The 27,444-nt window shown below is 40.1% G+C and overlaps 1 protein-coding gene across 1 annotated transcript; it reads left to right on the top strand.

Annotated features, from left to right (window-relative positions):
- The first annotated feature begins 1,878 nt into the window (after nucleotides 1-1,878).
- DDIT4L (DNA damage inducible transcript 4 like) lies at nucleotides 1,879-6,648 on the top strand. The gene is made up of 2 exons (XM_075577815.1): nucleotides 1,879-2,244; nucleotides 5,047-6,648. The coding sequence occupies exons 1-2, from the start codon at nucleotides 2,238-2,240 to the stop codon at nucleotides 5,532-5,534; spliced, it is 495 nt and encodes a 164-aa protein (XP_075433930.1). The 5' UTR covers nucleotides 1,879-2,237; the 3' UTR covers nucleotides 5,535-6,648.
- Nucleotides 6,649-27,444: the final 20,796 nt, after the last annotated feature.

The raw sequence follows: 27,444 nt of genomic DNA on the forward strand, positions 1-27,444 counted from the left end.
GAAGGAGGATCACCCCCTAGAAAACTAGCAAGTGCCCATGTCTTACCTCGTACATCACAAGGGCACTGCAAATGGAAAGGATGATTGAATAAGAAGCTGATTATACTGATCTATGCTGTGTGGCAGGATGACCGTGGTTAGTGAGGAGACAGCACGACTCTTCTGGTGAAATAATATGCTGGTGGCTTTATTTGTCCAAAAGTGTAACCAAAACAATGGGTACTCTGTCCCTTTAAGTGCAAAAACGTAAACAAAAACCTATCCCTGGTCGGGGAACTGACTAAACAAAAGTGCAGGCTATTTACCTGGCTGGCTAGCTAACCTAGTCCAGCCCAACAATGTTCAACAACACCAGTTGGCTCCTTACTTGGGAGCTTTATTCCCCCTTGGGACAGGATCAATTTGAGCAGCCTGTGTCTGTCTGTCAACACTCCTCTGTCTTCTCTCTCTGCCTGAGAGAGACTGCTGCTCCAGAGGCATTTCCTCTTCCTGTTTTAAAGCAGGTGAGCTAGCTTAATTTGAATCACCTGTGGACTGCTTAATAAACTGGGTTAACCCCTCGTCTACTGGAAAGCAGGCATACTGCCATCTCCTACTAATGTATACAGAGTCAATGACCCTGTCACAGCTGTCACACACAAAAACATATTGCCTTGCTATGTGAGACTGCCCCTTTAATTCACATCCTCATTGATGTACTGTAAGTCAGTGTCACTGTAAGTAAGGATCTAAAAAGCTATTGGTTAAGGAGAAGCAGTCATGGGCTGGAATTATGGCTTTCTGCTGGGATTGGACTCTACCAAGCAAACAGTTATGCATATAATTTTTCAGGTACAGGTTCCTGGGCAAAATCTAATTTGGGTACATGAAGTACAGGTAGCTAAAGGGATTTGCCTCAGATCACAAGGAGAATTAGCTTTTAAGACATCTACAGTACTATCCTTTCCTTTTAAGAAAACAACTTGTAGATGTCTTGTAGTGTGAAGATAAGATGCCACATCAAGAGGCTTGAGTGTAGAAAACTTGCATCTACTGATGCAGCGGCCGTTATTCGAACACTTCACGCGTCATGTACGTCGGAATCCCGATTTGAAACCGCGGGATGAATTCCAGCCTCCCCGCGTTAAGATGCGAGCGCAGCGAGTGCAGAAAATCGAATTTGAGTGTTCTGGCTATTAAAAACATGAAATTGACACAGTAGCACAGTAGCACAGTACTGTACACATTACAATTCATCCATTTTATTGCAAACGAAGAAACAGAATCCATGAAATTCAAACAAAACATCCGAGATAAGCGCGGGTACCTGGGGCGATTGGCCGCGTTCATGCTGCGTGGGGAACAGCAGAGATCTCAAAATCGGCGCCGTGATGTGTTCGAATAACGGCCGCTGCATCAGTACACATGACTAAGCCAATAAAACAATAGTTTTGAAAAATGTAGATTATGTAGGGCTGATGCTGCAGAATGAGTCACTGTCTGATAAACTTGCAATCTAATTCACAGTGAGTCAAAGGTCTCTCCCTTACTGTATTATATCAACATAATGATTTGCTGCATTTCTCCTTGTATTTTATGCCCACTGACTGATACAGCAGCATATTCTCCTTGATAGAACATGCTGTGGTAGCAGTTCGGGGACATTAGGTATGTCACTATGCCAATGCTTTATCCATCTGGCAGCTGTGCTATATTTAGTAGAAGTGAGTGAAAAAAAGCAAATGTTCAGTATCTAGGCATGTATCATGTTTTGTTTTCTTTAATATCCCTTTACAATATATATGGCAGGTTATACAGGCTAACATACTAGCTGTTTTTCTTTTTAATAGTTCAAAATTTCAAAACAGCAAGATGTAATCTTAATATGATCAGAGAAATTGCAGACAGAACTTTTCTCTTAATTAGTACTGACCTTTTAATAAAGTGGAGGTGTTTTGTTACAATGCATTGGTTATCTGAGAAGATAGCGCCTTCATATTTTCAGAGATAACACCCCAGCTGCTCCTCAGAAAGATAGCTGCTGCCAAGAAATAAGAACTAAATGACACGGTTCACAGTTAAAAGGGGCTTTTATAATCTTATGTACTCACGCTGTGTTTCCATTTTGTTACAAGAAGCCCCGACACAGTGTACTGTGTGCTGGATATATCATATTAATTACAAAGCTTGCGTCTAGGGCTTAAAGCCTTAAGAATTCAGAAATCTTTTCACGACTGGTAGACTTTCACAGTGCAAGTATGAATGGTGAGTACTCCCATTTTTACAACAACTTAATGAATATTAATGAAAAACGACAGTGACTTTATCACAAAATATTGGTCTTAGCATGTATTGTGAAGCAAAGGGAGTAAGCAATGTTATCCCACAGAACATGCAATTTGAGAATGGAATACCAACATGTGTTTGGGACTTTTGGGTAAAGGTAATATTCCTATCGGCTGTAAAATGTTTTCGGAATGAAGCAAAGTGGGGCTCATGTTGCCATACTCATTTGGTTATACATCTGCACTAACCAGGAAGTGAAGAATGGCCACATAAGGTGCTGGTCCAATTACGTGTCAGGACCACTTCTGTGGTTCCGAGGAAGGGAAGGGTTGTACGTGAACATGGTGGGTAAAAAATGAGGCATCGTCTTCAGCCCATTTCTCCTTAATTCTTTCTATTACAATAGAGGTCATGAGGCAATTTAAATACAGGCACTTCAACAACAATACAGTTGTAATATAAGCATCACACACAAAATTAACAATTTGGACCAATTAAGGGTTATGATGTTTATGCCTTTAAAGAAGGCTTAAAATCGCTGTTTACAGGACAATGGCATTTCTAATACTGATAGACTAAAAAAACTTTATGACAAAATCAAATACCATGGCAAGAAATGTACTCTGTAACGTTTCATTCTGAAGTTTGCAAAATAACGAATTCATTTACCACAACTTCATACTCACAAGTCTATTCCAATTTTTGTTTAAACAAAAGAAATATATATACAGTATACAAACAAGTAAGGCAACAGTAGAACTAAGAAGACAGAAAGATAGAGAAATCAACCTAATTGACACACATTTTATACATGTTTACATATATACATTATGCAGCTCAATATTAACTGTGTATATTTAACATCATGATTTGAATTTTCTTATTAAGCAGACGTGATTTTTGTATGTACTTCAAGTATGAAAATAAGAACAGCCACTGTACATATGTTTGAGTCAGACTGTACAAATGACATGCAGCATGTGTACTTAAAAGGTTTTTTTATACGTCAAGGCTGATGCATTTGTTGCCGGTTTGTTATAACTAGACTCACTAAAGGATATAAAGTTATTTTGTGCATTCGTATTGCCACTTTGCCTCAATCACAAAGGCAAATCGTTTATTTGCTGTATTTTGCATGTGTGAAAGTCAGCGTGTTTGGAATGTATAGAATGAAACGCTTTACCGACAATACACAGTTCTGAGATTTGGGAATCGTGTGACTGAAAGAAGGCTCTACTTATTATGTGGATACTTTAGAATTCCCTTCCCATATACTGTATCTAATTAGGCCTAAATAGCCTTTAATGTTAAAGTGCCATTTCATATTAACCCTTTCAAGTACATGCTATGGAATACACACAAAGGAGGGAGCAGCTTTAAGTTCATTTTGAGGTGTTTCTGGGACCAGCACAGAAGTCTCAGTTCAGTCTTGGAGGTTTCAATTGTGCCAAAAGTGAGAAGAGAACTGGCATGACATACTGTTAACAAACTATATTTTCCTGTTCTCCACATGGCAGTGTGTACTGAATGGGATATCTCCTTCCTTTAGCCGCAGTGGGACATAAGGCCAAAAAAACAAAGTCCACTGCGCAAAAGGATAATTCTGTACGTTTGGGAGTATACATTCCTCCTTGACATAATGTATATGCCGTCTTTAAAATCTATGCAAGTCATTCTTTTTGGAAAACTCCCCAGGAAAATATGTAATAACATATTTCCAAAAAATAAGAAATGCTGAGGAGAATTGCAAAAACAGCTAATATAACAAATATAAATGGTTCTCCTATTTGATGAAAAAAACAAAGTTAACTGTGCAAAAGGATCTGTAAGTCCCGCAACACTAACTTGAAATCCCTCTAGCAGCTCCTCTTCGGGGGAAAAAAGGGTGATTCAGATCCCCCACCAACAACACGATCTCAAAACAGAACAAGAAGAAACAAATAGATTGTAGAAAGCTGTGTGATGCTCCAAACTTCAGACTAATCAGTGCACAGTCCTTAAACATTTGTAATTATATACATAGTGATGATATCCTCGATAAACAAGATGATATACCCCACTTTATGAATAAACAGGCAATTATGTAACTCCACAATATTTCCGAATAGCTGGCCAGGATTCCACTTGCACTGCGGTGAGAATCCACACCCCTGGTGTCCAGTCAAAGTCACATCAGAGTGGATATGCAAGAATAAATGAACAAGAGTATAATAACTCATGTTTGGTGAGGTATATTTCAATGGTAGTCCTTCTGGATATCTGTGTGCCTCCGTTTTCAACAGCTGCAAGAAGAAACGAAGACAGACCGCACTGATGTCAGTGTTCAATCAAATTATAATCAATAAAAAGCAATATCCAGACAGACCTACAATTCAGTATTAAAACTTGAACATAGTCAAGGTAGACTGAGAGTCTGAGTTAAGTTGAGTATCAGGAGGTCTTGTACCAACACCTTGCTGCCAGTGTGATTTCGTAGAAATTCTCATTTTAATTTCCACAAAAAATTTAAATAATTCAGTTTATGGGGGGAAAAAATGTCCATGGTGATGGGTAGATTCCCAGAAAAACACATGTTGAGACTTAAAAAAAAAATATATATATACTTATTACTGGCACAAAATCTATCGTTTCAAAAGGTGCACAAATTCTTAGCACTGTTTAGCAAATCTAGGTCATAGTAATTCAATGAAATATGTAATTCTTAAAGCAGGTAATATTTCTTAACTAGTTAGTGATATTGCTAGTACTTTCCTGCTTATGTATTTTTGTACTTCTACACAGGCCATTGCTGCTTGGATCCCTTTGCCATTGAACCTAATTTCAGTGAAGCTTTGTCCGAGGTGAGAACCTACCACTTGGTGTCAATGTTGGAAAGCTGCCTGTACAAAGCAAAGCACACCAAACTCCAGTGCTCAAAAGTTCTTGTGCCCAAAGAACTAACCAGCAGAGTGGCTCAGGATGTCTTGGAACTCTCTCTAACAGAGCCCTGTGGACTGCGAGGTTGTATTATGAATGTGAACCTGGAAAGTGAAAATAAGTGTATAAAACTAGACACGTTGGTTTATGACTCTAGTGTTGTGCCAACCTTTGAGCTGACACTGGTGTTAATGCAGGATAGTCCGAGATGGAACAATTTCAGAGATTTTCTCACCACTAAAACCTGTTTTCCATTGCTTTTCAGGAGTGTCTTAAAACTAAGTCCCAAGTTTCTTCTTGTCAAAAGAAAATTGTATTCTTCAATTGTGGGAACAGTAACTGAAGATTGCTAGGTCATACTTAGTATTTATATGTTCAACATCCTACACACATTATTGGGTAAATTCTATATGTGCCAAAGCGGCTGTTTTTGGCTGAAAATTTCCATAGACGTATATGGCAACTTTGGAATTTACAGTATAGAATTTACTCTTATATTGTCACAAGACAATATTAAAGTTCTAACGTCAGTAATTTTAATATATTCTCCAAACACAGGGTGTCATTTTTAGTTTCGTTTAAAAGTGTAGCTCAACCAAAAAATGACCAATCTTGTTTAATGAGATCAATGAGATGCTCTTTAAAGCAGACTGCTAACCTTATTTTCATATTTTTCTAGCTATTTTTTTTTTTACATTTTACATACTTTCATTTTTTTTAAAAGGACAAATACCTGCAGTGTGCTGTTCACGTGGCAACCTTTTCTGTTTCTTCTCACTTGCTCCACCCCACCACGCAGCTTAGACTTTAGAGACCTATCAAAGAAACAGTTTTATCCTGAACCTCTCAGATAATAATACCCTTTGAAGTTTACTGATATCACAAAAGAAGAAATATGTCTAAGGATTAATATTTCACACTAGGGTATTTGTGCACCCACAGTTTACCTTTATAATAAGGGAATTTTGTTACAGGCTTTGGCCAGCTTTTAACAGCACTATATCACCAATAAACATATTTTTCCTTTATTTAACCCCTTCGGGCACGTTCACATATTTCACAAAGTTTAGTCCATAGGACAATAAGAAACTGCATATATTCAGTGTAGTGTTCCATACACCTATGGGCTGAGGAGAAGACGTGTCTGTCCTGAAACGCCACGTTTTTGCATATACCTGCTATGATGCTTTGAATACAAAGTATTTACCTGACCGGAACGACACCATCCTGATTGAAGGGACGCCAGCTCTGAGATGGATCTTTAGTGCCATTATTGAGAGAAGCCACCGCCACTGACGAGCCGTGGCGACCCCCTGATACCATCATTACGAGATGTTTCCCTTTCGTGTACCTACCTGCTGACTGGTAACCTCTGTGTTTATCACAGTCAATGCTTGTACCCTTCTTATCTGATGTACACAGATTACTTACAATTTAAATTGATAAAACTTATTTTTATGTACTTCACCATGTGCGTTTTTGCGCTGTTTTCTTGTGTTTTCGTTTCTATAGTGCAAAGGGTGTGAGCCACTCTATTTGATACGGCTGCAGACGCTGATCTATTCACCTGTAACGGTTTTGTATTTATTATATACTAATTGTTTCCCTTTATTGGGCATATGGGTATACACTCCTGGTTGATTTAAGTCACTATTTTCTTATCACTGTGAAGTTTTATTAGCTGCACACTTTAAATCACATACTTTACTCTTGTGCTGTCTATGTTGTTGAATATGTTAACAAGACAAATAGAGGTATTAGTAATTTACAATGGAACATCATTACTATAATGAAGGAACATCCAGAGTTTAACATTATTGAAATTACAAGGAAGCCGACCATGATTGAAATCACAAGCCAAGAAGCAGCATGGTATTTGCTGCACCAACCCATGTCTCAAAGATCCCTGGTCATTGTCTACATTCCAACGGTGTGGCCCATCGAATGACAGCACGCGAGGAAATCCAACGAGGAGATGAACAAAGAAACATTGCAGATGATTCCAATGACATATGGAAACAGAACTGGTTTGACAACTATGAAAATAGGCCAGAAAACTTGGACGATATATAACTGTTGCATATTTTGTGGCCAATTACACATGTAATGTCAAAGGACTTTATAAGAAATGAAAGTATACGCGCATAATACGCTATCGCAATTATAACATGACACAAGATCTCAACGAATACAAGCGTGAAATGGTCACTCTACACGTAACTTTTGTAAAAGAGGAGAGTGGCATTCTATCCAAATTGAAATTTCTATCAATCTATGATGATAATGAAGAGCTCATTTCACAGCGCCGCAAGGTCTATGAATCGGACTTAGACATTCGCAAAACAATGGACATCTGCAAAGAGATGTGCCGCGATGGCGGCACTGCCGATCCCGACGAGGCATGCGGAAGTGACTTACAGAACTTCATCACTACATTACAACAAGACCAAAATGCTTTTCAGCACTTTTATGAGCATCCAGACAGTGAAATGAATGCTGATCTTAAGCTCGCCACACTCAACAAACTTGCTGAGATTGCAAACAAATGTGACAATATAATGTCAAAGGAAAAATTCTGCCAACTAATGCAAATGGAAAATGACTAACAAAAAGGCTTTTTAATGCATGCAATTTGGAGCATATTATCTACAGCACATGACCCACTTCACATATTCCTAACTGTACCTGTTGGCTGTTGCAAACCTTTTGTCATACGCCTTTTGATGGACATATACAATCGCTTCACTAACACAGATGGTTACTGAAATGCGTATCTTACATGTGCCTCCAGAGGTAGAGCTGCTGTAGCAATTGATGGCACTACTGTGCACACCGCTCTGAAGATATCCATATCTCGAAATGTACCACTGTCCATTGAAGTAGCTCAACAATATCGAACGCTCTTCAAATACGTGCGAGTCATCATCATTGATGAAGTCAGTATGATAGGTGCCGAGTTTCTGTCTCAAATAGACGCCCGACTAAAACAGATCACTAGAAATGTTGAAACCAACTTTGATGGTGAAAGTATGTTTCTAATTGGTGATTTGCATTAGTTACCTCCGGTTTGCGCAACCCCCATATACAAACAGACAAAACAGCGTACTGCGGGTTCAACTCTATGGAGCGGACTTCAATATTACTGTATGAACTTGATAAAGTTATGCGTCAATCACACGTTGCCTTTTCAAGTGTCCTCTATCACTGTCCCATGCCGACTGGCCTCTGTGACGTCAGCACCGGAAGTAGGCTTTTCCCAGCTTCCGGTGCGCGATGGTATGGATGGAGGCCCAGTACGTGCCATCTCAGTGTGTAGAGACCTGCAGTGATGGAGAGCCGGACCTGGCTGCAAGAGGACCGGCAGCCGGGCCTGGACAGAGGTCGGGCCCAACTTGCAATGCCGGCTGGACAAGCCCCCCCAGACCATCCACAAGGTAAGTCTGGTATTTTTAAAATATGTATTGGGTGTCTTGTTTATATGAATTGAGGGGTGGGGGGTCTTTTTTTTATATGTATTGGGGTGAGGGTCTTTTTAATATGTATTGGGGCAGTGGGGGGCTTTTAAAATGTATTGGGGCAGTTGGCGGCTTTTTAAAATGCATAGGGGCACTGGGGTGCTTTTTAAAATGTATTGGGGCAGTGGGGGGCATTTTAATATGTATTGGGGCAGTGGGGGGCTTTTTAAAATGTATTGGGGGGAGTGGGGTTATATGTATTTTGTGGGGGGGATTGAGTGAGTGAGTGAGGAAAATTGGGAGTAAGAGTGAGAAGCAGGGGAGAGAAATACATGCAAGGTGGGAGGGGGGTAAATTAGGAAGAGGGAGTGAGACGAAGCAGAGAGAAATACATGGGAAGAGGGTGGGAAATAGAGGGGCTCATGAGGTGTGAAATGGATGGGGGGGGCTTGCAATACTGGCAGGGGCGGGGGGGGCGAACGTAACCCTAGTCCTGGGTCCCGGGAAATCTGTCGGCGGCCCTGCAGACACTGATTTTTTTTACATTCAACATGGACATGATGTAATTGGTGAGTGGCTGCCAGATAAAATTTGTCAATTCTGACATACGTTGGGGACGGACATAGCATTGCCTACCTGGCACAACAAAGACTGCACTTAAGGGGCTGGTTTGATTGGGACACCACTACTTCTAGATGTTCAACATTCAAGTAGGACTAATATATGATGCCAAAATAGCTTGTTTTGGCAATAAGATAAGGATGCGGATGATGGTCTGCTGGTTCGTGAATCATTGATGACAGAGGGTAAGATCACATAAGTAACTGCAAGCTAGTCAAGGAGATAATTAACCCTGCATTGTGTGGTGCCAGCAGCTGGTCAGCCGAGGCGATTCCAGCTCCAAAAGCGTTCATTAAATCCCGGTAGTAATTAGAAGCTCTAACTCACGGCGGCCGTCCTCCGGTAGGCAAAAGTCCCATAGCAGGTCAGCTTTTGAAGAGATGCAAACTTTCATATACACTGATAAGAACCCAATAATAATAATTGTTATACGTTTTTTTTATTTTTTAGATAATCAAAATTATGTTCTGGGGGCTGAACCTCCTATTTGTACTCCTCCTCATCCGCAGATCACGGATTACGGTTTGAACTCTTCATCCGTTATGTGGATTGCCAATGATTAAATAAATAAATAAATCGGAAAAGGTTGATTGCCTATTTTGTGACTGATCTGTGGAAATCCACGGACCAAAGGAACTGGTCAATCCAAGGTGAATTAAAATCGGCAACAAATTCGCCCATCTAGTCAGTACAGCAAAGAAGCAAAGTTCTTTTGAGGGCTGCGTTTTAAGTGGTTTGAAAAAGTAGTGGTTCTGTTGCCGGTTTCTGCATAAATTAAACACTGGGGCAAGGCTCAGTGGATTGTATTTTAGAAAACTTTCGAAAATATTTCTGTTATCAACAGAATGACACGTTTCTAAAATAACCGCCTCTTTCTTAAATATATATATAAAAATATGTAGAAGTGTGCAAGCATATAGCACAGTGGTACTCCATGTACTATTACCCTTCATTCCCCACTAGAGTTGGATCTTCTGGGTTGGTTTTCTGATACATCAGAGCAGATAAAAACTACATAAATAAGCGAATCAATATATAAATAATCTTTAAATCTTTTGTTGTTCTGAATACACGTTAGTGTTACTGAAGGAGACGGGACCATCAAAGCTTTGAAGAAATAAATGTCATAAATAAACCTTTGGTTTTCTTTGATCTGGTGTTGCTAGGTTTTCTTCACTGGTAATTAGCAGCAAACCATGAAACCTCACAGGTAAAGGATAAAACATGAAAAAAACACTGCTTTAAAGCAAAGAATATTAAAGTGGTGTAAGCGTTGTTTAGCATAATAATATTCAGTACATAGGTCAGAACAAGCGAACAATTTCAGCAGTGTGTTATTTGCATTTACAATTGAACTGTAAAGATCTCTGAGTATAAACGGCTTGCATCCACACTACTTGTTCTGCATTAGCTGGCTATTTCAATTACAATGCAACATTTTGTGTTGATTAGTTGTGCATAAATAAGTAATGTAAAGCAGATGAGGTGATAATATTTATTTGCATTTTTGCTTATTTATTGACGAAACTGAACTCCTGCGACAGTGCAAACAAATGCACCAAAAGTCTTATGGGTTTGTGCTGTGTAAGCACAGAATAAGTTGCATATATTTATCATTTTAAACTGAACCAAAAGATTAAAAGATAATGGCATACAAATTACTTGAATTTCCCATTTATACCAAGATACAGAGGGGGCTAATATTTACATTTCCCTTGAACTTAACCAAGAAAAGTGCCTGGCTGCTCTCATAGCTCTAACTACAGTTTGTGAGTGATCAGAAAACGCTTGTTCCTCTCAGCCCTATTCTACTTTTAACCTAAAATCATCTGGTGAATAAGAAATGTTGAAGAAATGTGTGGGATCTACCTTTTACAGTGCACATGCTGAAGTAACTGTTAGATATCTGGAGTGTCCTTAAATAAACTCTACTACTAAAGCTTATCTGAATGAACATCTTCAGAGGTTGTGGAGAATTTTAGAATTATATTAGAAAGTACAGTAACAAGTTTATTCCTTGCAGTTATACTTGATTTTGTCAATTTCAGCACTTTTACTGCTAGAGGGCCCCTGTAGCACCTTTCAAGGTACCGAAAAGTTGACATATCTTAATAAACAGACTGGCAGCAATGACAGTCAACAGAAACAAATAACATCAACCCCAACAATAATTTGTACAGAGGGGGATGGAATGGCCCAGAAGGGTCATAGGGTGTGCACCTTGCACTATACCAATTGTAAAAGGAGGGAAAACTAAATGGTATAACCTGTGTAGTGTAGGAACAAAAACTGCAATAAAGTGTGGAGGTGGTGCTGGCAGGGAAGGGGTTAATATTGAACAAAAGGATAAAGAGAAGTTCCCTATATGCCGCACAAGAAAACACCTGTACCTGTATTAAAACTTACTATTTATTAATAAACAATTAAAATATATTTATTGCAGCAGTAGTGTAACCAAAAAATTAAAAAGTAAATTAAAAACGGAGAGGTTAGCTGTATGCCTAATTCGGACTAACAATGTAGATAGAAACCACTATTGTAAGTATGAGTGTCCCACAACTATATGATTATACTAGAAGTGGTAGTGGTTCTGTAACAATTCTGATGTCATTAGAACACTACTCCCAAATGTTGAGGGATGTACCTAAAATAATGTATAGATACAAAAAGAGTGTGGTTAAGCCTGGTAGAGTGTAGATCAAATATACATACACATTTGTGCCAGGCCGTCAGGTTCAAGATTAAATGAGCCTGAGGGTCTGTTATGATAAGCTTCAGCAGCCGTCGCAAGATCACAAGGTATGTGTCTTGTACTTAGAACCATACACCAGATAGGAGTAGTCAGAGTGTTGTGCTTCCTATTGAAGTCTCCGAAACACTCTGAAAGAAGGTTAGGCAGCAGACCTCTCCGATATAGCCAGCGAACTAGGTGGTAACGCTTAGCTTGCCCTACATATGTTTCACCTGTAGTGGCTTCATCGGGGGTATGTATATTTGATCTACACTCTACCAGGCTTAACCACACTCTTTTTGTATCTATACATTATTTTAGGTACATCCCTCAACATTTGGGAGTAGTGTTCTAAGGACATCAGAATTGTTACAGAACCACTACCACTTCTAGTATAATCATATAGTTGTGGGACACTCATACTTACAATAGTGGTTTCTATCTACATTGTTAGTCCGAATTAGGCATACAGCTAACCTCTCCGTTTTTAATTTACTTTTTAATTTTTTGGTTACACTACTGCTGCAATAAATATATTTTAATTGTTTATTAATAAATAGTAAGTTTTAATACAGGTACAGGTGTTTTCTTGTGCGGCATATAGGGAACTTCTCTTTATCCTTTTGTCCAACAATAATTTGGCAAGACATCAAGTTATGTAGGTAATTCTCAGGTTAAAAAAAAAACCTTGACTATTTACTTTTTTCTGTATGAGCAGAGGGAAGAAACATGAATATAAAGAGTTTAAATAGAAACATCAACACCAAGTCAGAGAGTTATCAAATGTAAGTGAAAGTGTACTGGATCCCTGGTGGAGCAAGAGTTCTTCAGTCGCAATAAGTGAAGATGTAAGGACAGATTAAGTCAGTCATAGACTAAAAGGTATAATATAGTATAGTGTAAGCCAGACTGCATTTACTAGTTCGGAGAGTTGAGGAAATTGAACACCATAGCAATATCAAGAGTGGTATAGAAAATACTATCTTTATACAGCTTTTTATACAGCTAATGATAAAGGGACTTACAGAAAGCCTTCCCAGAATAGCTTTTACTTATAAATTATAATAATGGTATATATACAGTACCTACCTATATTCAGAACCCTTTCAATTGGGAGGTTGATATGTACAGGTTTTTAATCGACATTTGAGGCCAAAGGATTGCCACTATATACGATTGCCGGGGGAACCAACTATCTCTTTTAAAAAAGCGATAGATTCGATCATACAGATGGATTACGGAGGAACAGGGCACGTTTCTTACGCAAACACATCCTATAATGCCAATATTGTACACGCTCCCAAAGATACATAAGTCAACAACAACACTACCAGGAAGACCAATTATATCAGCAAGAAGATCGCAGTGCCATCCCATATCGCAGTTCGGGGATTTCTTCCTGCAGCTTATGGTCACATGCATGGAAACATATGTAAAAGACACCACCGATTTTATTACTCAGCTCAACAATTTAACGATGGGTCTAACGCACTGGAATGCAATGGAAGTATACAAACAGACACATATACTCCATGATGCCACACATGCACAATGCATTTAGAAGTACATACGTTATATCGATGACGTGTTCATCGTTTGGAGTGGACTGGAATCTGATTTACTTGAATTCCTCAACCATCTTAATAACATCCCCTCAACTATCCAGTTTACTGTTAATTTCAGCACAAAGGAGATCACGTACCTGAATACAGTGGTCTATAAGTCGAAAGGCGCATTAGCCACCAGGCTCTTTCATAAACCAGAAAGATGTGAGAAGCAACCCCCAGCGATGCTAACCTGAGTAATGTCCATGTAAATACATATTTAATGTATGACACATAAAATCTCCTTTTTCTTTGCTGAGAGACAATTTTATAAGCCCGGTAAACAATGTCCCACGCAGTCAATGGTGTATATTATGCTTTGAAATCCAAACACTTAGGAGGCACCACTTAGTATGCTTGCTCAATAGCCTTGAGTATATAGGAACATTTTAGTGTGTATATATTATTTTGAAACATTTTTATTTACACAAATATGTTCTGAATCAAAATACCTTATTTTTTATCTTTTAACAGTTTAATAAAGATTATTTAGTCATGTATTGATGTATTTATTCACCATAGGGGCTTTGGACTTCGCGCTATGTATGAGCGCTGAGGGGGTTAATTTTTACTTTTTAATGAAATCACGATTTTTTCTACATTAATTGATGGGCCTATATATTATACTAGAGCACACCCATACAATTGTACTCCTGACGAAGCTGTTGTGAAACGCGTAGAGTTAGAGTTCTGAGAGATCCTGCGCCTGGAAGGACTGGCAAACCACTGCTGAGATTGCTCCCATTCTGGCCTCCCGCCCTCACCCGTGACGCGAAACCGGAAGTGGCGCGACGGCACTGACTGATACGGAACTACACTGTGAGGGGAAAGTGAAGTACCGAGCAGCAGCTTACTTCTCAACCAACCTTCTATCGGCGGTTCTCTCCACCACCCATCTTTATTATGGAAAATGTGAGTTTCCTGAATACCTGTGTATAATACATATGTATAGTTTATACTATATGCACTATTTGTGGTTTTCCTTATTTTCATATCATCCACTTCACTGAGAGGTATACAGACTCCAGTTACACAAAGGGCTCCAGTCAGAGAGAGAAGGATCTCTGACATGCGGTGATTTAATACGATTTTTGTGAGTTCATTTCTTACGTTTTTTATATTTTCTGTAGCAGTGAATTACCATCTGCACTATATATATTTATATTTTTTTACATATCACGAGCTTATCCTGCGCTCCTCCTCAACCCCAAGAAAAGAATACTCTACATCCTGGGATTTGGAACGGTCCCACCAGAGGAAGTTGAGCTGCTGTTGTACACTGTATTTCATTTTATTTAGCACTATATGGTGTAAGGTTTATTGTGTGTACTTAAGGTGTGTCACTTATCACACTGAATAATATACTGTTTAGGAAGCGCCCAGTCCATCCACTTCCCCCACTCCCTCACTCACTGTTACATCCTATAATGCCAATATTGTACATGCTCCCAAAGATATATAAGTCAACAACAACACTACCAGGAAAACCAATTATATCAGCAAGAAGATCGCTGTGCCATCCCATATCGCAGTTCGGGGATTTCTTCCTACAGCTTATGGTCACATGCATGGAAACATATGTAAAAGACACCACCGATTTTATTACTCAGCTCAACAATTTAACGATGGGTCTAATGCACTGTAGACTCGTAACTCTTGATGTTTCAAGTCTATACACCAACATTGCTTATACGGGTGGTCTTGAGGCCATCCAGACCAAATTTGGTGCCTTTAGGGCACATACAGGCCCACCCCCAGAATTTTTGTTATTGCTCACAGAGGTAATACTACATAAAAATCACTTCCGATTTGAAAGAAATTATTACCTGCAATTTATGGGGATGGCCATGGGCTCTAATATGGCACCCTCCTACGCCAAACTGTTATGGAAGTATACAAACAGACACATATACTCCATGATGCCACACATGCACAATGCATTTAGATGTACATACGTTATATCGATGACGTGTTCATCGTTTGGAGTGGACTGGAATCTGATTTACTTGAATTCCTCAACCATCTTAATAACATCCCCTCAACTATCCAGTTTACTGTTAATTTCAGCACAAAGGAGATCACGTACCTGAATACAGTGGTCTGTCTATAAGTCGAAAGGCGCATTAGCCACCAGGCTCTTTCATAAACCAGAAAGATGTGAGAAGCAACCCCCAGCGATGCTAACCTGAGTAATGTCCATGTAAATACATATTTAATGTATGACACATAAAATCTCCTTTTTCTTTGCTGAGAGACAATTTTATAAGCCCGGTAAACAATGCCCCACGCAGTCAATGGTGTATATTATGCTTTGAAATCCAAACACTTAGGAGGCACCACTTAGTATGCTTGCTCAATAGCCTTGAGAACAAGGTATGTCTTAGATGAAAAAAACACAAAAAACACAGCGCACGACACTCATAGTGCATTAAAAATTATATTGACATAAAAAATGATAAAGGTGAGTATTAAGCGTGCATCAAGATAATAATAATCAGGCAATTTTGGGATAATGTTACCCAACACCACGTGGAAGCCGGATCAGATGTCCTCTCATACGAATGGAGGCTGGTTCCTCTCACACCGGTTCCTGTGCAGGTAAGTGGGAAGTCTTTGAAAGTCCTTACTCCCAAGAGTCAATAAACACGTTTACAGCTCTGTCCTCGATCGCTGCTTTAGACGGAGCTCCACACCAGCAGAAAACCTCTCTCACTCCCCTCCGTTAGAACACTTCCGGATTGGTGACGTCACCGCGTGGTTTCTCGCCGATACTGGCGCCGGTTAACACTGGGTACTGGGTATACTCGTTGTAATATGGCAGTAAAGTTAGTAGTAATACTGCTCTAGGCTCTTCCAACGCGTTTCGAAACCCGTAGGTTTCTTCATCAGGGTAAAATGTATAAGTGGAATTATTAGGGTTTTAAATACCCCACGCCATGACCCATTGGTCCACTCAGTTGATTTTTCCTCCAATGAGAGGATGGCGGGGAGGAGTCAAAAATACCCAGACTGCACGTATTATTTGTTGGCATTAGCAACATAACAAAAACAAAATAAACTTTATTAACAAACAAAATTGTGAACACCAATAGACATAAGCAATAAATGACACGATAGGTGATTCTAAAACCAAAAAGAGGAGTATTAGTGCATGAAAAAGGTTTATGCAACATATTGGAGACACGTTTTTCCTCCCCTCTAATCACCTTGCTCAATAGAAAAAGCACGAAATCGAGTACCATAAATTTATAGAAATTCTAATTAAAAAACACAATAGGACATGCTAAATAATTTTGACACACTATTTTCGGAGGGACACAATGTGGTTCCTGACAAGGGAAATGTTAAGGGGTCTATTGAACAACATTTTAAAGTTTTAGAGCAATTACTCCTTACCGAAAGTAAAATCCACCTTGAAAAAAGGACTATACAAAAATATGTGGAGTGTGATAGAGTCCCAAGGGGACTATGATTTAAGAAATCACCTACTTTCGGAAAGGATAATGAACATTTTTTAAAAGAGTGGAATAGAATATTGGATGACTGCTCAATATCACTTATGAAGCTCATTATCTATGAAAGAACTAAAACATTAAAAACCATGGATAAAGAGATTTCTGATGTAGTTAAGTTGCTTGAGCCCCTAGTAATCGAATATGATTGCTCGGAGCTTGAGCATGACCTACGCATGAAACTTGAACATGCGGAGGAGGAAACTCTGAAGAAAAAGCACGAATTTTTTTTTAGGGATAAAGCTGACTACGATAACAACAGACAGAGAAATTGGGCAAAGGATCCTGATAGAAGTAGATCTCAAAAAACTAATCCCAAAGGAGGGGGTGGTAGAGAATCCTCCCAATCTCTAAATAGAAGTAGTGAACAGCAAAGAAATTCAAAGTTTTATCCCAACCATAGAGGATGGGAGAATTGGAATGATAGGGGTAGGGACAACCAAGTATATGATGAAAGAAAAGGTTTCACATCAAATAATGGGTACCCACCTCACCCTAGATTTGAGGGACATTTTAGAAACCCCAATTATAAAGGGAGAAATTACATTCCTAATTTTAGATATGGACAAAGAGAATATGAAAGATATGACTCAAATTTTAACCAAAAGGTTTATAAATCAAGTGCAAGGTATGGATCACCTGCCCAACCCTCTCCATCGGGTTTTTTAGACTCAGTAAAAAACAGGCATATAGATCCCCTAAGGAAGGAAGAGAGTCAGGGCCCTTTACAGAAACCAGAAATAAAGGAAAGAAGGAAAAGGGTACTATCAGGAGAGGAACAAGAGGGGGGGCCAGACTTAAAGAAAAGAGATTGCGAGACAGTCTAAAAACATTATCCCCTAAAGGAATTTTCAATCTTTCTACGGTGATCTTAACAGATGACCAGAAAAAAGTTTTGGATAGAGGCCTTACCTTCTCTCGTTCATGTGGTACAAATGCATTCCAACTATACACAGATCTCCACAAGTTTGTTCGCAACCTCACTCTGAAGAGACATTTTATAAAATCTGATTTGGAAAATAGTTTACAGAATGAAACAACTGAAAGTAGTTCTGCTCCATCTGGAACTCTTCAGACAGAGACTGCGAAAAATGATGTAACCTGCACACATACCCACTTTAGAGGGAAATCGAAATTTTACCCTGCGCATTCAAAAGGCCATCACATAGAGACATTCTTTAACATGGTCAATAAAGATTTTAATTTGCTAACAAATAATGTTCGGAATGGTGCTATAAGACACAATTTAAATAAAAATGAAACTCTTGCTTTAAAACTCCTACAACAAAATAAGGACCTAATTATCAGGCAAGCTGATAAGGGGGGAGGTGTTGTGTTACAAAATAGGAAGGATTATGAGGGGGAGGCCCTCAGACTCCTTAACGACACCTCCTCCTACAAAAGATTGAATAAAGATCCTACAGGGGAGTTTTTAATTCTTCTGAAAGGCCTCTTAGATGAAGCCCTCACTAACAATGTAATAGTAAAAAGTGAATATGATTTCCTATACTCTAGCTGTCCAAGAATTGCCATCTTCTACCACCTCCCAAAAACACATAAAAGCTTAATAAATCCACCTGGCAGACCGATTATATCGGGAATAGAGAGTTTGACTGCCAATTTGTCCCAATATGTGGACCACTTCCTTCAACCCTATGTGGCAAAACGTCCGTCATATTTAAGAGACTCAACATCAGTGTTGAATTTGTTGGAAGGTTTTGAGTGGAAGGAATCCTATAGGTGGCTCACATGTGATGTGCAGGCCCTGTATACAAACATCCCACATGGGGCAGGCCTCACAGCCATTCATTCTTTTCTATTGAATGATGTAAATTTGCATCCTCTCAATAGGAAATTCATTGTGGATTCAATAAATTATATTTTAAAACACAACTATTTTATGTTTTTGGATGAATTTTTTCTGCAGGTTTGCAGAACTGCAATGGGCACAAGATTTGCCCCCAGTTTCGCGAACCTGTACATGGGAGGATGGGAAAATGATTATATATACAATAACAACCCTTTCAAAACCAATATAATTGTATGGCGTCGTTTCATAGACGATATTCTGTGTGTATGGGACGGCGACCAGTGTTCAGTTGGCCACTTTATAAAGTACTTAAATGATAACGATAGGAATTTATCATTCACGCATGTAGACCACCAGAAAGAAATAAATTTTCTAGATCTTAGTCTGGTGGTGTCAGATGAAGGGAGGCTAGTGACGAGATCATATTTCAAAGAAGTTGATTCAAACAATCTCCTCATAGCCACCAGTAACCACAAAAAAACGTGGATAAAAAATATACCGAGTGGTCAATACTATAGATTGAGGAAAAATTGTAATACAGATACAGATTTTGAAGAACAGGCCAAAAAATTGACTTTGAGATTTGTGGAGAGGGGCTATCATCTTGATAAATTAAATAATGACCTGGAAAAAGTGAGGAAAATAGATAGAAGTACTATGTTACTGCCAAAGAAAAATAAAAAATCAAAGAGCTTGCAAGAGAATGAGAGAAAATGTAATGTTATCACTAATTTTAATTCAATGACAGGGCAGATTGAGAAAATAATAAAAAAACATTGGTCTATTCTCTCAAGTGACTCACTACTGAGTGCACACATTTCTAAGTTCCCAAAATGTATCTACAGAAAGGCAAAAAATTTGAAAAACACACTATCCCCAAGTGATATAAGGCCAAAAGAACATCAAAATGGGGATAAAAAATGGCTGAATAGTAAACCTATTGGGAACTTTAAATGTGGGAAATGCTCAGTATGTAAGCATCTGCACCCTGATAATAAGACATTTATGTGTAAAACTGGAGTAAACCATGACATAAAAGACTTTATTTACTGCAACACAAACCATGTAGTATACTTAATAGAATGTCCATGTGGCCTATTATATGTGGGACGCACTAAACGCCCGTTAAAAGTTCGCATTCAAGAACATCTGCGTAATATTAGAATAGGGTATATGAAGCATAGTCTGTCCAAACATTATGCACAATGTCACAACAGTGACCCCTCCTCCCTTCTATTCAAGGGTATTAAGTATATACCAAGGAATAGAAGAGGGGGAGATAGAGTCAAAGAATTATCTAGACAGGAGACCTTCTGGATACATAAACTTAATACTTTGCATCCAGGAGGTCTAAATGAGGATATAGATATTTGGTCTCTATATTAATTTGTCCTCATGAAATTTGAGATTTATGCCGGAATGTATTATTTACCTTTTTTAATATTATGATTCATTATTTTAAACCTTAGCCTCTATGTCCTTTTAATTACAACATAGGTATATTCCCCTTCTTGTGTATATATACCATTATATAGCATGCGTTATTTAGCATGTCCTATTGTGTTTTTTAATTAGAATTTCTATAAATTTATGGTACTCGATTTCGTGCTTTTTCTATTGAGCAAGGTGATTAGAGGGGAGGAAAAACGTGTCTCCAATATGTTGCATTAACCTTTTTCATGCACTAATACTCCTCTTTTTGGTTTTAGAATCACCTATCGCGTCATTTATTGCTTATGTCTATTGGTGTTCACAATTTTGTTTGTTAATAAAGTTTATTTTGTTTTTGTTATGTTGCTAATGCCAACAAATAATATGTGCAGTCTGGGTATTTTTGACTCCTCCCCGCCATCCTCTCATTGGAGGAAAAATCAACTGGAGAGGAAAAATCAACTGAGTGGACCAATGGGGTCATGGCGTGGGGTATTTAAAACCCTAATAATTCCACTTATACATTTTACCCTGATGAAGAAACCTACGGGTTTCGAAACGCGTTGGAAGAGCCTAGAGCAGTATTACTACTAACTTTACTGCCATATTACAACGAGCATACCCAGTGTTAACCGGTGCCAGTATCGGCGAGAAACCCCGCGGTGACGTCACCAATCCGGAAGTGTTCTAACGGAGGGGAGTGAGAGAGGTTTTCTGCTGGTGTGGAGCTCCGTCTAAAGCAGCGATCGAGGACAGAGCTGTAAACGTGTTTATTGACTCTTGGGAGTAAGGACTTTCAAAGACTTCCCACTTACCTGCACAGGAACCGGTGTGAGAGGAACCAGCCTCCATTCGTATGAGAGGACATCTGATCCGGCTTCCACGTGGTGTTGGGTAACATTATCCCAAAATTGCCTGATTATTATTATCTTGATGTATGCTTAATACTCACCTTTATCATTTTTTATGTCAATATAATTTTTAATGCACTATGAGTGTCATGCGCTGTGTTTTTTGTGTTTTTTCTGTTAGCTCTAGGGGGTTCCTGAGCCCTCCCTTCCAACACAGCTGCAGACGCTAATTATTATTAAGGTCACGTATTTATTTTCACTACATCACCGTTAACAATAGTTGCGCACTTTTCTCCTAACTCATTCATGTCTTAGATGAACATGCAGTGGTATACTTAGTAGCCAATAGTTGCAAAAGCGTGGCAAGTGTAAACAAATAAAATGGTTACTCACTCGATACACCATGAGACTCCGGTATTGTCAGCGTGCCCCTACCAGACAAGACCAATGAAGTAATGGAGTGAGATAAAGCGCGGTGAACCACGTGAAACGCGTAAGTGTTTGCTCTTGCTGTTTTTAATGTGCTTTAAAGTAATTTTTGTACCAAGAAGACAGCAGCTGCACCGCCTCTTTCACTCCATTATTTCATAAACCAACAGACAAAAATACATTGCTACATGCTACTACTCATCACCCAGGACATACTTGAAAATGAGCGGTAACTTCATTGTATTACTTCCTGGTAAAATAGTTTATAAATACAAATAATAAAATAAATAAATCACCCTATGCAACTCAAAAGGGGACTGGTGAAGGGGTTAACCAGTCTCACTAATAAAGGTTCAGCCCACTTGGTTACCCCTAATCTGTGTGTTGAGGTCCTAAAGTGTCAGCTCTTGGATCCAGATGTCCTAAATGCATTACTGTGACTGTGTGCAAATTATGCGACATTAAAGATTTCTGTGTGTTTTGCCTTTCCTGGGATGCTGGGACTGGGAGATTTCTAGCCTGTAAGTTTCAGAGTGGGTTTGTCGGAGAACGTCTTTACAGAATGTGGCTATATATTGGGGTTCCAGAGTTATGGAATACGCCAGGAAGTGGATCCGGGAATCGAGTGAGATTCTCGAATCCAGCCAAGCACATTGCTCTGGGAAAACTCTATTACGACTCACGCCAAAACTCTGACTCTGAAAACGCTATTACGACTCACCGCCAAGATTCCTGCTGCAGCATCTTCCAGAGAAGGTAACCGGGCATGAAGGGGTTAATGTATTCCTGCGATCACCTACAGGGTCCCTAGTAGACAGAGGGGTCCCTAGTATAAAGAGTGGTACCCAGATACATGCCCAGATACCATGCACCTAATATAGGGCTTCAGGGGGCAGTCCAGCTATAAAGCTGAGAGTGGTTCGTGTGTGTAAAAGTTGTAAAAGTTATTTTTCTAAAGTGTGCCAAGTATGAGGCTAGTGAATGTAGGTAATATATACACTCACTCCATCAATGACACCATAACAGGGACTTATATATTTTACCACACATAAGACATGACACAGTATATTTTAATAAAGGATTATATTTAATAGGTATATGTACTGTTAACCTGTAAATGAACTTCCAAGTCATGAATTCCAAGCAGACCAGATGGCTACCAAGCTTGGTGCCTATGGGTCTATGTGGAGTCCTGACTTGAAAGCCTCAGGGATGCCAAGGTGTTAGAACAGGAAGAGTACTGCAGTTCTTCTTGAGTACCCACATCCTGGGCTAACACAGGGCTATCCGGCCACCATTTGCCAGAACCCAGACTCTGTGGAGCTTGGACAGCGGGTGGGCTCAGTATGCAGAGGCAGAGGTGCCCGGTTGGCGTATGCCACTTTACAGACTGAGAAAAGGTGCCCGCCTGGCTATACAATACCGGCAAATCGGTGATTGGCTGGCAGGGAAATTCCCATGCTCTGATAGGCTGTAGAAGTTAGTGAAGGAGACACTGAAACCCATGAGGGGACTTGCAGCCAAACAGTAGCGCAGATTCCAAGTGCCAAACCAACAGCGGCAAATTCAAAGATGCTCTGTACTTAATAGACGCGAACCGGCTTCACGGATTTTCAACTCAGAAAAGTTTCTAAGTCCTGCTTTTGAGAACGTAGCGGTCGTGGTTGGCATTGCATGCCAAAATCAGTTCCAGGACTTTCGTGAGTACCTACAGTACCGGTCAAGGAAAAGGGCTCCTACAGAGGTAATTTTTGTGAATTTCATTTAGAGGATAGATTTATTTGTTAGCCCGTTCCCAGTAACTGTGTTAACCATGTAAATTGTGTTACATTGTGTGTATGTCTTTTCCTGAAACAAATGACAATTTATTTTACCACCTTGCTTTGCTCAATCAATGATCCTAGTATAAAAAGGTGTTAATAAACCTGGTCTCCCAGTGATCCACAAGAAGTAGAAAGCGCTCTTCTACGAATGGCTAACCGCTTTTATGAAACAGGATATTGCTCAAAGGATATTGAGGATGCTCTTACCAATGTAAGACAAACAGACAGAGACACACTTCTAACACCCATTGTGAGAGACTCTGGGAAAAATCGCTTTGAGATTGTCAGTACATACAGTACAGCTTCCAGTTTTATCAAGAGGAGCGTACAGAAGAACTGACACATACTGTCTAATGATAATAGGATTGGCGATTTCTTCCAAGAGCTACCATTGTTTTGTTCCGGGGCAGACATAGCCTGGGGGATTTATTAACTCAATCAGACCCAGTTAGCAAATATGCACCTTACAAAACATGGTTGGCAAGAAAACCTGGGGCGTATAGGTGCCACAGATACACCAATTATCAATCTATGCAAACTGATCAACATTCTCACATCCTGACAGTGGAATCCCGAAATCAAACATTATCTCAACTGTGAGTCAAGATATGTAGTATACCTGATCAAATGACCCTGTGGGCTATACTACATTGTCAAGACCACAAGAATGCTAAAGGAAAGAATAGCAATTCATCGTTCAACTATCAGAAAGGCTTTACAGAGCACTGATGAGCTTGCAGATCTCAAATATCTTCCTGTGGCCAGGCATTTTAAACAACGCAGGCACATTCTGGCTACAATGCGGTACATGCCGATTCTACAAGCGCAGGTACCATCTCGTGGAGGGGACAGGAACAGGCTCCTTTTACAACAAGAAGCAAGACTTAATTTTGAACTTAAAACAATGTCACCATTGGGACTGAATGAAGACCTAAAGCTTGGCTGCTTCCTGTAATCAGACTTTTTGTTCATGCATTGTTGTTCCCGCATTTTATGCGTTCTTCATATATTACTACCTTACCCCATACCCCACACACTCTCCTTATTCCCTTATCACTCATCCCAATATTTTGGGGTGTCCCCTGCATTACGTCCCACTTCTTTGTCTTTCATGCTGCATGTTTATTATTCTCCCACCAGTACACATGCGCAGAACGCTGTGTACGTCGAAATACATTTGCCATGGTTACCGGAGGACGCTTCTTTACAGCACGCATGCACAGAATATAACAACTATTTATTTATCAGAGTTAAGTGAATCTAGGCTTTTCTGCCATATCTACTAATCTAAGTCGTAAGGTGTAAGGATCTCCCAACATGGCTGCCGAGGCAGGACGTCTGACTCCACCAACATGGCCACCGAGGCAGGAAGGCAGCCTCATTCTGGATCTATTGCCTGCCCCTGCCTGCTCCCTTTATAAGGCTTCATTCCCCTCTCTTCCTCGGCTGTGCAAGTTTCTGTTTACATTGACTCCGCTGGAAGCCGTGTCCTGCCTGCCGTGTTCTTTGCCTGTTGCCGAACTACCTAGCCTTAATGATTCTGCCTTCTCCAGCCCTGACCTCGGAACTGTGACCCCTACTATTCTGCCTTTCCCAGCCCTGACCCTGGAACAGTGACCACAATTATCCTGCCTTCTCCTGCCCTGACCTCACTATTCTACTATTCAGGATTCGGATCCCAGGTACGGGTCGATCTCTACTCTCCACCTCTGCCTAGCGGGTCTGTCTCCTGGACAGTACACAGTGACGTATGCGACTGTAATATAAGGTACCTTATGGGGCTATAAGTTTTCAACCTTTTAATATATGTTGAACTCGACGGACATATGTCTTTTTTCAAAATCATCTACTATGTCAATTCTACAAACTTCACAATGCAGAATCAGTGACTGTCACATCATGGGGTACCATACTGCCAGAGATACCAGATCTGTGCCCAGGCTCATCAATGCCCGCTGCCACCAAAGCTGGTAGGGTAGCCTCAACCCTTCTATATCCCTTATGGGCTTCCCCAAGACAGATGTTACAACTAGCCAGACACAGGGAAGTAAACGTTTGGTGTATTATTTGCAGGATACAGCAACAGGTTAATCCAACATTCCAGTACAGTTACAACAACGGACAAAAAATCACAAAAAAAAGGGGAAATCACTTCCTTCCAGGATCCTGACGAATCTGTGCAAACTTTGGCACTATAATCAATGTAGGATGACTCCAGAAAGCCCAAGTTCAAGTCCAGAACCACAAAAGGAGTTCTCCGGAAACTTCTAGACTTCCATGGGAACAGTGGTCAAAAGTGGCTAGTAACCTTCTGGCTACCTTGCCCTGTGTGGTGGGACCGGCGCACGCTGAAGCTGGACGCCCCAAATAGAAGAACAAGAACACCAAGAAAGGCTGCCGAGGCTTGGCTCTCCAGTTAGCCCACTCCTCAGGGCAGGGGATTAAGACCTCGGGAAAATAGAATCCCTCTGGTCCCGCAACACTCACGTGTGTAGAAATGTCTGTGTGTAGAGATGCACCCAAGCGGGGTCTGCAAACACAGATCACAGGCTCCCCATGCTGTTATACTCCACTGGAGTCTCTCACTGATGACTCACGTTCAAAAGCTCCTGGGCTCAGGGTGGCTCTAGTGGGGTCTTTCCACACAGACCTCAAACTCTGCACGCTGAGGATTCCCTCAAGCTCTGTACTAGCTCCTGAGCACAAAGCTTCACCATGCGCATCAGTGGTGGGCTAATCACGGACTGGGTTGGAGTTCAGGGCTCCTGTGAAAGGGCCTTTCCCCGGTTTAAAAAGCAGCACACATAAAGCCTGTCTATAGCTGATGAGTCCAGCAAGGAGCTGGTTAGTTGCAGCTAGAGTCACTTAGCCAGTATCCACCTGGATCATCAAGCAGGTTTAAAGGTTTGCTGCACAAACTGCATAGTGTCCTGAAGCACAGAAGGATTGTGCTGCCAGAGAGATCCCCCAGGAAACAGATCTCTTTAGTACTGAAGTAGTGTGTGTGTGCTGTCAGAGAGAGATCTCAGGGAACCAGACCCTCTATTCCCGGATACAGCAGACCACCAGATAGTGCAACTCACAGACACTAACCCAGACCTAGACTGATAGAAAGAGAACCTGCCTATAGGTATCTCTTTGAACTTTTGGGGTCCAAGGTTGGTAAGAGGTCCATCCCTGCAGATAGGAACTGGGAAGTGTGAGTTAGCCCTTTAAAAGAGATAGGCCTGTTTTATTGTTTTTCATGCTAACAGGAAGCTGTAATGTTTAAAGCCACGGGCTAAATTAAAGCCAATGCTTATTTTCCCTTAAATACATCTCCCTTGTTATACCTCTACATATGTCTCTTACAGTTAACTATCTTTATTTTGGGATCTCACTTCATCACAGAGACTAAGCTAAAAAAGGGTTGAAAACAGTGACAAAATAGATATCTTGTTGTCTTTTGGCCAAATCCACAAAGTTCTATCAATTCGGTGCTCATAAAGGGACTTTACCATAATCAGTAACACAAGTTATTTTCCCTGAGGTTAGCGCATATCCACAAAGCTAGTTATATGCAAAAACAATATCAGTTGTTTATCTCACGAATAGACCTAACATTAAGTTTATGTATCACACACTTACCAACACACACTGTAGAGATGAGCCTGGAGATTTAGGGAGGAGCAGCTATTGATTGCTCTGCAGTGCCTTTTGCTGCCCGGAAACTGCAGTCTTTAAGCAGCCGGGCAGCCCTGCTCACCTTCTCCTGGCCCAAACCGAGATTCTTTTAGAATTAACGGTACACCTGGACCGGTTATTAAAAACCAGGACATCTGGTCTTTGTAGTACTCTAGTAAAATAGACTCTCTCTCCTCACTGTCTGTTTGGAGAGAATTTCTAAGGAGTGTATGATTGATTATAGACAGCTGCTGAGATAGATTATCTGAAAGTAAGGGTTGTGGTTTTAACTCCTAAAGATAGTGTGGCTGGAAAGATTATATGACAGACAGC

This window comes from Ascaphus truei, chromosome 1 (genome assembly GCF_040206685.1).
Source record: "Ascaphus truei isolate aAscTru1 chromosome 1, aAscTru1.hap1, whole genome shotgun sequence".
NCBI lineage: Eukaryota > Metazoa > Chordata > Amphibia > Anura > Ascaphidae > Ascaphus > Ascaphus truei.